This window comes from Nomascus leucogenys, chromosome 12 (genome assembly GCF_006542625.1).
Source record: "Nomascus leucogenys isolate Asia chromosome 12, Asia_NLE_v1, whole genome shotgun sequence".
NCBI classification, from domain to species: Eukaryota; Metazoa; Chordata; class Mammalia; order Primates; family Hylobatidae; genus Nomascus; species Nomascus leucogenys.
Genome location: NC_044392.1, coordinates 46,991,601 through 47,007,202, shown reverse-complemented (window position 1 = coordinate 47,007,202; position 15,602 = coordinate 46,991,601). Strand labels below are relative to the sequence as shown.

Here is a 15,602-nt window from a genome sequence, read left to right as displayed (position 1 = left end):
GCTGGGGGACGCAGGAAGGCAAGTGGGCGGGGAAAGGCGCGAGAGCGAGCGCGAGAGGGAAAAGGAGGGAGGGGGTGGGGAAGAGGGAATCTTATATCACGTGACAGGGGCGGCGCGGCCCGGGGTGTCAGTGTGGAGGAGACTGAGGTAAAGTTGGGAGCGCAGCGGCGTTGGCGGCGGCGGCGGCGGCAGCGGCAGCGCGGCGGGGCCGGGTATTGTCCGCGGCCCCTTTAAATCCGCGATCCCCCTTTTACCCTCCCTCTTTTCTCCCCTGCCCCCGCCGTATCCCCCCTCCCTCGGTAGGCCCCCCCGCACCGTGTGTTCCCCCACTGTACACCTCCCCCCGAGTCATGCGAGCCCTGGCGCCCCCACCTCGAGTCGGCCGCCGGAGGTTTTGTTTATGGTTGGGTTCGCGGCCTAGTGGGCCGCGCCAGAGCCGGGGCCTCGATTTGGGAGCGTGGCCGGGGCGGGGCTTGGAGCAGCCGTAGGAAGGGGGGGCCATGCGGCTAGAGCCTGAGAGGGGAGAGCGAGAAAGAGCGCGAGCGAGCCAGGCCTGGGCCTTGGCTGAGGTAGGGCCCTCTCTTCACCCCGGCCGGTGCCTGCGGAGGAGAGGGCCTCCTCCCTTTCCACCCACTGCGGGCCTCCTCTGATCCGGATCCGGCCTGGTTTGGGGGTGGCGTGGGGGAGGGAGGGCGATGGGGTGGAGCTCCCCCAAACTCCCCCATGTGGCCCTCAGTTTGGTGTGCGAAGGATTAATTTGTTCTGGCTGGGAGGTAGGGAGGAGATTGGCCCCGTGGGCTCTCGATGTGGCGCTGAGGGGGGTGAGCCTCCCATCCTCCACGCGTGGGCTTGCGTCCCCTCTCCGTTTCCAGGCTCTTTGTCAGCTCCTCTTATTACCCTCCCTTCTTTCTCACCATCCCAGTTCTTGGAATATGTTTTTGCTGCTGTCTTTAGCTTCCTGTTTATACTGTAGTTTGGGTACCCCAAACAATTATGTTATTTGGGAAGCTGGACATGGAGGCCCCCATAGGGTGTATTACGCTTAAGGGACGTCACTAGAGCACTGGGGGTATTTGTTCACTCTTCTCATAATGGGACAGGAATGCCCAATTTCTTCAAACCCTTAACCTTGTGGACAGCCCTTAAATTGCTTTGCAAACTGATGTCACAAACTGGAGACTGCTCCTTTTTCACCATTCTTGAAATGTAGCCACCTCTGGTGTAGGATGTTGTGGAAAGAAAAACACCACAGTAACAGGCGTTTTTGTTATTATTGTTAACGTTTTTGCCTTTGACTCTCCCTGATTATTAAATGGAGAAATCCTTTTTTTTGTCTTCTCTCCCATCCTACCTTCCTCCGCCCCATATCCTGTTTTGGGGATACCTGATGTGACTTGCTGGGAGGTGATGGGCATTACTAGTAATCAGCATTTCTAGAGAATTAAAACATTTTGGCTGTGTATCAGTTGATAAAACTGCTTTGAGATCTGTCTCCATTGTACTTAAAAATTAGACTATCCCAATGATTATAGAGAAAACATTTGGCTGTGTATCAGTTGATAAAACAGCTTTGAGATCTGACACCATTGTCCTTAAAGATTAGACTATCTCAATGATTGTTTCTTTTGTGAATGGGAAATATTGCTGGCACATAAACTAGTGATGAAAGGCCTAAAAATGTCCTGTTTTGTTTTTCATCTTTAAAGCTCCTCCTTGCTATGTCCTAACTGGGAAGTACTCTTACTAACTAGAGTTCAAGATGGTGGGGAAGGGGATGCAGGGGCCATTTCAACAAAGCATCTAGAGAAATTAGTTGTTCTGTTAGAGGTAGCAAATTTTACCCAACCCAGTCCAGTTTCAGTTTCTGAATTGTTTCTTAAATTAGATTGTAAGCTCCCTGAGGGCAGCTACGAAATCATACTGCTTTTGTATTTTCCTGAAGTATTGGACACATAGTAGATTCTCAATAAATATTTGTTATTTAGTTTTTTCAGTGAAATTTCTCTGGCTATTTTTTTAAGTAGCTGGTTTTCAAAAAAGAGTCAAGGGCACTCCTGTGTTGAAACCTGTGTTTACTCTCACACTAGTTCCTTGGTCTCCAATACTTCTCACCCTGCTTCCTTTAAATCTTTTTATTTTCTAAGAAAGAGCAAGTAAGTAACAAGATTCTTCACCTCCAGTGTGATAACTGGGAATGGGTCTGCTTGCTACTAATTCTGTGCCCTCAAGTGATCCATTCCAGATCATTTACTTTTGACCTGTTGCTCAGTGTTGTCACTACTAGGTGGTAAAATTTTCTTAGTCACATTTCGAAGCACTTGTAAGAGGGAAATGTTACTAGCAAGAGTGATTAGGAGGATTTTTTTCTTTCTTGGTTAATTATATCTTTCAAGATGACTTTTTAATATGTTTACATCTGACTAGTACAGTATATGCAGTAGTATATAGCTAGTCATGCAGTTTATATCTGCAATATAACTTATCCTCACAAATTGATATCACATGTGGAGTAGAAAACAGTCAATATTTGTAAGTTAAAGTAGTGGGTTGGAAATGACTATGCCATGTTAGAAACTTCATCTTAGAGCCAATTTTAAAACAAAATAGTTTTCCTCTCGTCTTGATATGTATAGGTATATATGTGTATATGTAGTCTTGTTGATTTGGATTTGGGGTACTTGGTTAAACATTTTTTTTTTTTGTAAAGTTGAAACTTGACTATAATGCTAACCTGGGAAAATGGGCTACTGTGTAGCAAATAATCCTTTCTAGCTTGAAATATTTATGGGCCTTTGTGTGCCAATTTGTGTAGGGGGAAGAGGTAATGGGTTAAAAATTACCTGAGAAGCCGCCTTAAAAAAATCTTTCTTGATACAAAGACCTATGCAACCTATTGACGCAACTCGGTGAAGAATTTATGCACAGAAAAAGTCAACTTTCTCTTTGACATCCAAGAAAGTCAGATGAAATTCACTTCCCTAATAGTTAATCCTTGCATATTTCTTTAGAAGTCCTTCCTCCCACTCAAATCCAGTAATATCTCTGGGCAGTCTAGAATTACGCTGTATAAGGTTTCATTAACAAGAAAAATTAAATATAGAGCAGAAAAGTATAAACTTATCCTCTTTGGAAGGGAATAAATGCAGAGTAACCTATTATTTTGAGCACTCTATCATATGATTAATGTTTTCTTTTTTACTAAATGCAGCAGCTGAGACTGTATTATAAAACAAAGTATGAACTAAAGGAACTTGAATTCAGTAGAATCCTTCCTTGTTAGAAGTCTTGTAACAAAAACTATATTCTGGTTTGGGGAAGGCCCTGTGTGTTCTGTGTCTCTTTAAAGACTCAACTAAGTCATCTTGCCAGCATTAAGGTCTCAAGTTTAAAATGATTTCCTAGAAGCACTTTCTTCCAAATAAAACTTTGTGCTAGATGCTTTTGGTTTGAGACAAATTTGAGATTCCCTGTATATTAAGGTGAGTGGTGGAGGGTAATTGCCATTCTGGTTTCTTGAAAATGTGGACTAGGAGACCAAGAGAAGCACCTGTAAAAGCAGTGTGTTGGAATTATTTTCCAGAGAACAGAGATTCTGGACAAAGTCATTGGGGCTAATACGTACCCTGTTGAAGGCTGTGGTTTAAAAAAACAAAAAAAACCCACAAACAGAAAACAAACCCATAGCATACTGAGAGAGATGAAACTTGAGGGAGAAAGAAGAGTCTAGACTTGAACTTGTCCTTTCCCAAGCAATGGAGGTCACATGCAGTTTACATAAAAAAGGTTGTAAGGCAGGTAAGGCTGTTTTCTTAGGTGATTGAATACAGTATTTAAGTTTATTTCTCTGGAGTGTAGACTAATCTTCCTTGGAAGGCTTTTGTTTCCAGACTTTACTGATTATCTTTCCTTCTGTCAAAGGTACTTCGGATACTTGCATCTATATAAAAGGCTTTTGATTATTAGCTAAATGTAAAGTCTGCTTATGGGGGACTAGTAACCAAACTGCTGTAACTTCTTAAAAGCATCCATCACTTACATATGCTTTATACATTTCTTGTTACATAAAAATGGATTAACAGCCATAGCTCCTTAAGGAATTTATCAAGCTAATTGTGTTGTAAGAATAAATGAATCTTCTTGATTTGTTCCTTTGAAGAAGTGAAAGTGTTTGGTGGTGAAGGTGCTGATAAGAGAGTTAAAAACATATTTTGCCCACATTTAATACCTAATTTTCTTTTAAATCTTTCAGTATTCTACCTTGTAAATACTGTTATTTGTATATACTGTAAATGATGACGTCGGTGGGCACTAACCGAGCCCGGGGAAACTGGGAACAACCTCAAAACCAAAACCAGACACAGCACAAGCAGCGGCCACAGGTAAATAACCCAAGGCATATGGATTCATGGATAGCATTGCCAGCTGATACTGGTTTCCATGTAATACAGCATCATTCTGTGCTTTGAACTGTTGGTTTAGGTTCCTTATTTTTGTTTTCTAGTCCTTGGCTCTTTTTTTACTTAGGTCCTGATAACTGTTCATGGCATGCTGTAAGGCAAAATGCTTACTTTTTTGTTGTTTAATACTGTATTATGAGGCTTAGCACTTTATTATGGGTCCTGTGCTTTTTATCTTTTTTTTTTTTCTTTAAGATAGGATCTCCCTTTGCCTAGGTCAAAGTGCAGTGGCACAGTCACCATTCATTTGTAGCCTCAACCTCTGGGGCTTAAGTGATCCTCCCGCCTCAGCCTCCTGAGTAACTGGGACTGCCAGTGCACACTACCATGCCAGGCTAATTTTAAAATTTTTGTAGAGATGGTAGTCTTGCTACGTTGCTCACGCTGGTCTTGAACTCCTGGGATTATAGGTGTGAGTCACTGCCCGGCTCTATAATTCTTAAGATAGCATTTCCCTTCTCTTACCTGGGTCATTTTAGCAATACCTTTCTATTTCTTAGACCTTCCACCTTGATATCTCTCTCTCTTGTTTTTTGTTTTTTGAGACAGAGTCTCGCTCTGTTGCCCAGGCTTGAGTGCAATGGCGCCACCTCGGCTCATTGCAACCTCTGCCTCCCAGGTTCAAGCAATTCTCCTGCCTCAGCTTCCTGAGTAGCTGGGATTACATAAGTGTGCCACCACGCCCAGCTAATTTTTGTATTTTTAGTAGAGACAGGGTTTCACCATGTTGGTCAGGCTGATCTTGAACTCCTGCCCTCAGGTGATCCACCTGCCTCGGCCTCCCAGAGTACTGGGATTACAGGCATGAGCCGCTGTGCCCTGCCCCACCTTGATATCTCTCTAGCCAGCCTTTTCCATTCCAGATTTTATCCTTTGCTCCTCTTTTCCCCAACTTGTCTTTTATTTTCCTCTCTGGTCCCATTGAGACCTTACCTGATTGTTCCTTTCCCATGAGGAGCTGGCAACTTCACTGTTTCTTCAAAATTAAATGAAACACCTTAGAGCATTGCTCAATTTTAAGTTTTAAAGAGTAAATTAACCTCTTAGATATTAACTTTGACATAGATATATTCTGTTTCTCATACCAGGTTGATGTTAGTTGGTATGTAATGTGAATGAATTACTTACATTTGATTATGGTCAGATGAATTGAATATGTAAGATTAGGACTTCCCCCTTATGCATTTTTCTTTCATCTGTGTTTTCAAGTGGATTTCTAGTAGAATTCTAATACTTAGTTGGGGCAGTAAAATTCCTAGTATCTGAACATACACTGGATATACAGAAGATATGTTGAGTCTATTGTCAGACTTGTAGTATTCTAAGCTCTAGGAATAAGAGGATGGTGTTGGTTATTACAGAAATAAGAATAGAGTTTACACATGGCTTTGTGACTTATCTTAATATGAATTAAGGGGCAGATGTTTCAGAGTGGTTCTGTGATTCTAAGACGGAAGTCCCTTTAACTGTGAAGATTGGTGAATGAGTTCCTTACTCTTTCTGTAACAGTTTCACTCAATTTTTTGTCATTTTACTGATTTAAGCATCTTTTTTTTTTTGAGGTGGAGTCTTGCTCTATCACTTAGGCTGGACTGCAGTGCCACTATCTCAGTTCACTGCAACCTCCTCCTCCCAGGTTCAAGCAATACTCCTGCCTCAGCCTCCCGAGTAGCTGGACCTACAGGCGTGCACCACCATGCCCGGCTAATTTTTGTATTTTTAGTAGAGACGGGGTTTTGCCACGTTGGCCAGACTGGTCTCGAACTACTGACCTCAGGTGATCTGCCTGCCTCGGGCTCCCAAAGTGTGGAATTACAGGTGTGAGCCACCACCCGCGCCTATCCCTGATTTAAGCATCCTAAATGGTGCTTTATTACTTGCTCATTTGTTACAAGGAAAAGAAAATCGGGGCAGTGGAGGCTGACGAAATAGGTTCCTGTTCTCTAAACTGTTGCCTCATGATTATGCTTTCCTGATCTCATCTCAATTCCTAGGCCACTGCAGAACAAATTAGACTTGCACAGATGATTTCGGACCATAATGATGCTGACTTTGAGGAGAAGGTGAAACAAGTGAGTGTATCACTAATTTACTATACGCTGTGAGAAAAGATACCAGGATTAAGGCATAATCAAATACCATAGATGGATGCCAGGATACTTTCTACTATAGGTGTTGAAAGAATTTTGATCTGAAATATAATAGGTCAGGCCAATAAATAAGTGCTTTCATTTTCTAATTTATTGTAGCCCTTTGTTTTGTTTTTTGTTTTTTTCAGATGAAGTCTCACTCTGTCACCCAGGCTGGAGTGCAGTGGCATGATCTTGGCTCATTGTAGCTTCTGCCTCCCGAGTTCAAGCGATTCTTGTGCCTCAGCCTCCCGAGTAGTTGGGATTACAGGTGCTCGCCACCACGCCTGGCTAATTTTTTGTATTTTTAGTAGAGATGGGGTTTCACCATGTTGGCCAGGCTGGTCTCGAACTCCTGACCTCAAGTGATCTGCCTGCCTTAGCATCCCAAAGTGCTGGGATTACAGGTGTGAGCCACTGCACCCAGCCTATTGTAGCCCTTTGGAGAGATACTTTGTTTGGAAATTTTATCTTAATTTTAACCTCTTGCCTGTTACTGATGCCATTTTGTAGAAACTGAGCAGTTGTGGATATAGGAAATGTGGAAATTGATGCTGAAGCCTGTGTGTTTCAGAGTTTGATTCTGTATTTGATGCTTAATTGCTTTGTAAATACTTTTGGCCTCATCCCTGAACCACAGATGTTAATATTTGGCTTTTGGAAATAGAATACCAAAATTCTACATGTTTTCCATTTTGGTGGGGGTGGGTGGTTCTGGAAAACCTGCTAGGCAAATTCTACATCCTTTTTCTTTCTTTCTTTCTTTTTTTTTTTTTTTTTTTTTTTGAGACGGAGTCTTGCTCTGTGGCCCAGGCTAGAGTGCAGTGGCGCAATCTCAGCTCACTGCAACCTCCGCCTCCTGGGTTCAAGCGATTCTCCTGCCCCAGCCTTCCAAGTAGCTAGGATTACAGGCACCGGCCACCACGCCCAGCTAATTTTTGTATTTTTAGTAGAGACAGGGTTTCACCATTTTGGTCAGGCTGGTCTCAAACTCCTGACCTCAGGTGATCTGCCCACCTCGGCCTCGCAAAGTGCTGAGATTATAGGCATGAGCCACCATGCCCAGCCCTCATCTTTTGCTTTTTAAACTTGTTTTTTTCAAGCTCAACTGATAGCGTTTCCCTTTACCTAGTTTCCTTTCATTGGGAGTGTGAGCATAAGCCTGTTCATGATGGTTGCTGTTTTTTCTCTTTCAGTTGATTGATATTACAGGCAAGAACCAGGATGAATGTGTGATTGCTTTGCATGACTGCAATGGAGATGTCAACAGAGCTATCAATGTTCTTCTGGAAGGAAACCCAGACACGGTAGAGTGCTTATAGAGTGTTCCAGGACATGGGTCCTCAATTGGGAGGCTAGTAATATTCTAAAAGTAGCAAGTGGCAACACACCTTAAAGCAGAGCACCTTTTTCTCGAAGTACAGTTGGGAACTTTCTTGGAGATTGTTCACCACAGGTTATAAATACTTAAAATTTATGTGTACTACATCCTTTTTATGAGGATAATGCTCATAGGAGAACACAGTGAAATCAGTCTCTGCTAATTGGCCTGGAATAAATTATTTATTCCAGGCTAGTGACTGTTTTCAGGCTGTGGGGTTAGGCTGAATTAGAGGTGCGATTTGATAGCCTTGGATATTGCTGTTGAACAAAGTCACACATTATGCTTGATTCTGTTTTTTTCTTTTCATTTTATTTTATTTATTTTACATATTTGATTCTGAATTCAGGACATTCCCCTCAATATCAGCTTCGCATTGCACACTACTGTTTCATTGCCTGAACTTACTTCTGTTGAGGTAGCAGAGAAACAAGCTTTGTAGCCTGCTGACCATCCCTGGAGATGATAGGGAATATCTTAGAGGATCTCTTGTCCTGGAATTTAGACAAGTCACTTTCACTTCTTCTCACTTCATGAGAATTATGTTTTCGTGCTTGTCTTATGTTTGTACCAAATTGTAATCCTCTGACTGCCTTATTAATCTTTAGAATGTTCCTGCAATGCTTACTAGAGAAATTTTGTTTTTTTAATGAGCAGTGTATTATTATTATTTTGAGCCAGGGTCTTACTCTGTGGCCCTGGCTGGAGTGCACTGACATGCTGCAACCTCCTCGTCCTGGGCTTAGGTGATCCTCCCACTTCAGCCTCCTGAGTAGCTGGGACCACAGGCATGGGCCACCACGTCCAGCTGATTTTCCTATTTTTGGTAGAGCCAGGGTTTCTCCATGTTGCTCAGGCTGATTTCAAACTCCTGGGCTCAAGTGAGCTGCCCACCTCGTCTTCCCAAAGTGCTCGGATTATGGGCATGAGCCACCGCACCTGGCCCAGTGTATTATTTTGAAATCATTTTCATTTATTGGGTCTTATACTGGGGCTCTTTGGTTGGAATAGATAATCAAAATTCATCCTTAGAGATAACAACTTTTTTTTTTTTTCTTGAGTCAGAGTCTTGCTCTTGTTGCCCAGGCTGGAATGCAGTGGCGCGAACCTGCTCTCTGCAACCTCTGCCTCCCAGGTTCAAGTGATCCTGTGCCTCAGCCTCCAGAATAGCCGGGATTACAGGCATTCACCACCATACCCAGCTAATTTTCTTTTTGAGACGGAGGCTGTCTCTGTCTCCCAGGCCGGAGTACATCTCGGCTCACTGCAAACTCTGCCTCCTGGGTTCAAGCAATTCTCATGCCTCAGCTTCCCGAGTAGCTGGGACTACAGCCATGCACCACCATGCCTGGCTAATTTTTTGTATTTTAGTGGAGACAGTGTTTCACTATGTTGCCCAGGGTGGTCTTGAACTCCTGAGCTCAGGCAATCCTCCTGCCTCGGCCTTGCAAAGTGTTAGGATTACAGGCGTGAGCCACGGAACCTGGCCTCAGATACAACAACTTTCTGATACTACAGAGTCATTCCAGCTAAATGCAGGAGGTTTGTCAATTTCTTTGAGACAATGGGGAATAATAATGGAAAACTTTTAAAAACAATTGAATTTAAATTGGTGGGTTTTTTCTTCAAAAGTGTTGTCCTGGATTAAATTTTACACTATTGACCTTATTTGAATATTTACTGTCTGGCCAATCAAGATATAATGCTTTTGATTTGTTTTGGGTTTACTCTAGAATAATTGTCTCCAGATTTTATGGGGGGAATGAGGTGGGGCTATTTATGTTTTTTAAAAAGTCTGAATGTTTTTTCGCAAATCACATTTTATCTTACCTTCCAGCATCTTCTGTCTAGTGCTACAAGGCTGATGTTACACAGTATCAAAAAAGAAAATAAGCTGGAGAATATAGGTTTATGTTACGAATAAACCAGCTACTAGTGAAACCAATGGGAAGCAAAGTCAGCTACCAGGGATGTTGGATGTATTTGGGTGGGTGAGATCATTTCAGAAAACTGAAGTTGCCTTTGGGAAGATAATAGTAATTCTTTCTCCTGACCCATCTTGTGTCAGCAGCAGATGTGCATACAGAGGAGGGAGAAAGGTTACAGTTTCCTGAAACTTGCCAGGTTTTGAGACAGTAGCATAAATTCTAAAAGCTGTTTTGAGTCTAGCTTCCAGAGTGTTCCTGGTGTATATTTAGCTACAGGGTTTTTCTAACTTACTGTGAGCATAAAATGACCCACTAACTGTAATGTGTAATAGGCTTGGGTTGGAAGAGCAGGCAGCAACAAATTGCCAAGTCTTGGGTAGGTAATCTTTTTAAAACAAATGAATTAAGAGATGGGGTCTTGCCATGTCACCCAGGCTGGAGTGCAGTAGCATGATCACTGCAGCCATGGACACCTGGGCTCAAGCAATCCTCCCACCTCAGCCTCTTTAGTAGCTGGGACAACAGGTGTGTGCCACCACACCTGGCTTTTTTTTTTTTTTTTTTTTTTGAGATGGAGTCTTGCTCTGTTGCCCAGGCTGGAGTGCAGTGGTGCGATCTCAGCTCACTGCAGCCTCTGCCTCCTGGGCTCAAGCAATTTTCCCACCTCAGCCTCCCAAGTAGCTGGGGCCACAGGTGTGTGCTACCGCACCTGGCTAATTTCGGTATGTTTAGACGGGGTTTTGCCATGTTGCTTAGGATGGTCTCAAACTCCTGGCCTCAAGTGATCCATCCTCCTTGGCTTTGGAAAGTGCCAGGATTATAGGTGTGAGCCACCATCCCCGGCCATGTTTTCTATTTCTATGAATTTGCCTGTTTTAGATATCTCATATAAGTGAAATCATGTAATATTTGACCTTTTGTGTCTAACTTACTTCACTTAGCATAATGTTTCAAGGTTCATCCATATTGTGGGATGGGTCAGAATTTCATTCCTTTTTAAGTCTAATATTCTGTTGTACATATATATGGCATTTTGTTTACTCATCAGTGGACACTTGGAATTATCTGGAAGTTGTAGACATAATACTTGATACCCTTAAGTTCTTCAACATGCTTCCATTAAAGGAGGATACTCTTTTACATGACCATAATACTATTATCAATCCTGATAAGGTTAATAATTTTATATTATCTAATACTCAGCTCATATTCTGAAAGTGATTACATATTAGGTAGCTGTTACTGAGTACTAGGGCCATGATTGAGTTTGATGGTAAGATAATAAAGATCTGAGGCTGCACACGGTGGCTGACGCCTGTAATTCCAGCACTTTGGGAGGCCATGGTGGACGGATCACGAGGTCAAGAGATCAAGACCATCCTGGCCACATGGTGAAACCCCATCTCTACTAAAAATGCAAAAATTAGCTGGGCCTGGTGGCACCCTGTAGTCCCAGTTGCTTGGGAGGCTGAGGCAGGAGAATCACTTCAACCCGGGAGGCGGAGGTTGCAGTGAGCCGAGATCGCACCACTGCACTCCAGCCTGGTGACAAAGTGAGACTAAGTTTCAAAAAAAAAAAAGAAATCTGATAGTGTTGGTGTTTGTCCTGGAAGTTCCATTTGTACAGGTTTTTTGCAAAAATATGTGTAAATCAAGGTATGCATTTTTTTTTAAAACTTTACAATGCTCATTTTCCTGAGGAAGAGTGTTTTGCAAGGGTGTTTAGCTTATTTTCCTTACCACGGACTTTCCCTCTTGCAATTAGGAATGTATCATAGATATATATTTTTCACTGGGGGAAGTTAAATTGGTTGATACCAATTTAGGAAATATAGGGAGAACACTGCAAGTAAAACCTGGATGGAAGGCTTTCTATAATCAGTATCTCTTGGGGTCAGGGCTGCAACTGTTGTTTGGTCTTCTTTTATTTTTATTTTTATATACTTTTTGAGACAGGGTCTTACTCTGTCACCTAGACTGAGTACAGTCGCATAACCACGACTCACTGCAGCCTCAACCTCCTGGGCTCAAGTGATCATTCTGCCTCAGCCTTCAAGAAGTTTGGGTGACAGGAGTGTACCACCACACTTGGCTAATTTTTAAATTTTTAGTAGAGACCAGAGTCTCATTTGATTGCCTAGGCTGGTCTCGGACTCCTGGCTTGAAGCGATCCTCTTGCCTTGACCTCCCGACCTCCCAAAGTGCTGAGGTTATAGGTGTGAGCCACCACACCCAGCCTTACCTTTTTTTCTTTTTTCTTTCTTTTTTTTTTTTTTTTTTTTTTTTTTGAGATGGAGACTCCTCTGTCGCCCAGGCTGGAGTGCAATGGCAGGATCTCAGCTTACTGCAACCTCCGCCTCCTGGGTTCAAGCTATTCTCCTGCCTCAGTCTCCTGAGTAGCGGGGATTACAGGCGCCTGCCACCATGCCCAGCTAATTTTTTGTATTTTTGGTAGAGACAGGGTTTCACTGTGTTGGCCAGGCTGTTCTCAAACTCTTGACCTCAGGCAATCCACCCTCCTCGGCCTCCCAGAGTGCTGGGATTACAGGCGTGAGTCACGACGCCTGGCCCTTTTTTTCTTTGAGAGGGAGTCTTGCTCTGTCGCGCAGGCTAGAGTGCAGTGGTGTGGTGCGATCTTTCATCATTGCAACCTCCACCTCCGAAGTCCAAGCAGTTCTCCTGCTTCGGCCTCCTGAGTAGCTGGGATTACAGGGGCGCACCACCACACCTGGCTAATTTTTGTATTTTTAGTAGGGATGGGGTTTCACCGTATTGGCCAGGCTGGTCTCGAACTCCTGACCTCGTGATCTGCCTGCCTCGGCCTCCCAAAGTGCTGGGATTACAGGTGTGAGCCACCGCGCCTGGCCACCCAGCCTGATCTTTTAAATGAAATTGCTCTGTGTGTGTGTTTGTGTGTGTGTCTGTAGGTAGGTAGCTATAGTTGTTTTCCTCCTAAATTTATGGGTGAGATTAGAGAATGTGCCCAAGAGTAGAATGCTGCTCATTCATTCTGAATTCATAGGTAACTTTTAGAAACATTTTCTCTTTTGCTTTATTTGGTATGAATGATGCTATAAAAAGTTGTGGGTCACTGACTCCGAAGGAAATTAGTTTTTTTTTTTTTTTTTTTTTTTTTTAAGCCCAGGTAATAACACTTGAAAGATAGGGACCAATAACTCTGTCCTTTGACTAATATGCTAAGTGACTGAATTAGATAGAGGTCTTTGTAATCCTCTTGGAAGTGATCCCTGCAGTCTGTTTCCTATGAGTACCTTCCCTACAAAAAAGACTTTATGGCTGGGCTTGGGGTTCATGTCTGTAATCCCAGCACTTTGGGTGCGGTGGCTCACATCTGTAATCCCAGCACTTTAAGAGGCCGAGGTGGGTGGACCACCTGCGGTCAGGAGTTTGAGAGACCAGCCTGGCCAACGTGGTGAAACCCTGTCTTTACTAAAAATACAAAAATTAGCCGGGCATGGTGTCGCGTGCCTGTAATCCCAGCTACTCGAGAGACTGAGGCACGAGAATCGCTTGAACCTGGGAGGCGGAGGTTGCAGTGAGCCAAGATCACACCACTGCACTCCAGCCTGGGCAACAGAGTGAGACTGTCTCAAAATAAATAAATAAATAAATAAATAAAAATAAATAAAAAATAAAGGACTTTACTTTTGGTAGTGATATGTATAAAATATTTAAACAGAAGTAAAAGCAAGCTAGTGGAAGTGTTTTAGACATGGATGCTGAGTGGAGAATGGTTAAGTCAATCAGTTGTCCCAGCTTTCATCTCTAGTGTCCTGATAGCACTCCATATTGATTAGATATGAATGCTCTACCCTTCTGTAGCATTCCTGGGAGATGGTCGGGAAGAAGAAGGGAGTCTCAGGCCAGAAGGATGGTGGCCAGACGGAACCCAATGAGGAAGGCAAAGAAAATCGAGACCGGGACAGAGACTATAGTCGGCGACGTGGTGGGCCACCAAGACGGGGGAGAGGTGCCAGCCGTGGACGAGAGTGTATGCATGGGGCTTTATCAAAACCAGCTGTGGGTCAGTAATGTCTAGACTGTAGGGATGTGCCAGGGCCCTGCTAGTCAGGACCCAGGAACCATTATATTATCCTTTTGCTTTTCTTGCCATCATCTGTTCTGAGACCTTGACATCTCTTGCATGTGGCCTTTTCTACCAACTGCCACCAGTCTGGCATGAGATTACCCTGTAGTCATTTATAAAGTTAAATTTGACTTGCAGCTCTCCATTAAGGCACATTACCATTCCCTGAGTAACATGTACTCATCCTTCCAGCTCATTTTCTCTTCGTTGTTTTTTTAATTCCCAATACCATATTACATAGCATTTATATATTTGTATATATCCTGTTGACTGTGCTCTGGCCATCTGTGGTTTGTTTTTGTTGTTGTTGTTGTTTTAATTTTTATTTTTATTTCAGTTCGAGGTCAGGAAAATGGATTGGATGGCACCAAGAGTGGAGGGCCTTCTGGAAGAGGAACAGAAAGAGGCAGAAGGGGCCGTGGCCGAGGCAGAGGTGATCAGTTTGTTGGGGGATGGATATTGGGGGCAGGTTACTCTTTATTCATTAATGGTCTGCTTTATTTTTTTTTTGTTAGAGGTAGAATCACTCTCACCCAGGCCGGAGTGCAGTGGCACAGTCATAGCTCACTGTAGCCTCAGACTCCTGGGCTCAAATGATCCTCCTACCTCAGCCTCCCTAGTAGCTAAGACTACAGGTGGCTGCCAGTATGCCTGGCTAATTTTTTTCGAGATGGAGTCTTGCACTGTCACCCAGGCTGGAGTGCAGTGACGCAATCTTGGCTCACTGCAACTTCTGCCTCCCGGGTTCAAGCGATTCTTCTGCCTCAGTCTCCCAAGTAGCTGGGATTACAAGCATGCGCCACTACGCCCAGCTAATTTTTGTATTTTTAGTAGAGACGAGGTTTCACCACATTGGCCAGGCTGGTCTCGAACTCCTGACCTCAAGTGATGCACCCACCTCGCTAACTTTTAAATGCTTTTGTAGAGATGGAGTCTCAATGTGTTGCCCAGGGTGGTTTCAAACTCCTGGCTTCAAGAGATCTTACTGCTTGGCCTCTCAAAGTGCTGAGGTTATAGGTGTGAGACACAGCACTTGGCTCCAGGGTCTACTTTGTTTAGAAGCAAATTAACATGAAATCTAGTTAATTAATTCCTGAGGTGTCATGCATATACTAGAGATTGCAGAAGGGGAGAGTGAGAAAGAAGGTAGATGTCATTTCCTCTAGTCTTTATTGCTAGTATTGTATTTACTTGAGGACATGGTAGTCTGAGCAGCAAAAGAACAATCTCTCAACAGTAATGATTGTCCTACTCTATTACTGATGTGTAACATGGGACAGAGAGAGAACATCTGATAGTATCAACCACTTTTTTTTTTTTTTTGAGACAGAGTCTCGCTGTCGCCCAGGCTGGAGTGCAGTGGCGCGATCTCGGCTCACTGCAGGCTCCGCCCCCCGGGGTTCACGCCATTCTCCTGCCTCAGCCTCCTGAGTAGCTGGGACTACAGGCGCCCGCCACCTCGCCCGGCTAATTTTTTGTATTTTTAGTAGAGATGGGGTTTCACTGTGTTAGCCAGGATGGTCTTGATCTCCTGACCTCATGATCCGCCCGCCTCGGCCTCCCAAAGTGCTGGGATTGCAGGCGTGAGCCACCGCGCCC

The 15,602-nt window shown here is 43.6% G+C and overlaps 1 protein-coding gene across 15 annotated transcripts in view; it reads left to right on the top strand.

Annotated features, from left to right (window-relative positions):
* The first annotated feature begins 20 nt into the window (after positions 1-20).
* The window catches only part of UBAP2L (ubiquitin associated protein 2 like), a 50,989-nt gene continuing 35,407 nt past the window's right edge, over positions 21-15,602 (top strand). For 9 of the 15 annotated variants that reach the window (XM_030824426.1, XM_030824423.1, XM_030824422.1 and 6 more), the window contains exons 1-6: positions 21-212; positions 4,250-4,379; positions 6,452-6,529; positions 7,783-7,893; positions 13,739-13,940; positions 14,341-14,436. In XM_030824426.1, coding sequence (XP_030680286.1) covers positions 4,290-4,379; positions 6,452-6,529; positions 7,783-7,893; positions 13,739-13,940; positions 14,341-14,436 — 577 coding nt within the window. In that variant the 5' untranslated portion in view covers positions 21-212; positions 4,250-4,289. The remainder of the gene's footprint in view (positions 213-4,249; positions 4,380-6,451; positions 6,530-7,782; positions 7,894-13,738; positions 13,941-14,340; positions 14,437-15,602) is intronic. The other 6 variants (XM_030824428.1, XM_030824431.1, XM_004089887.3 and 3 more) reach the window with 2 other exon arrangements.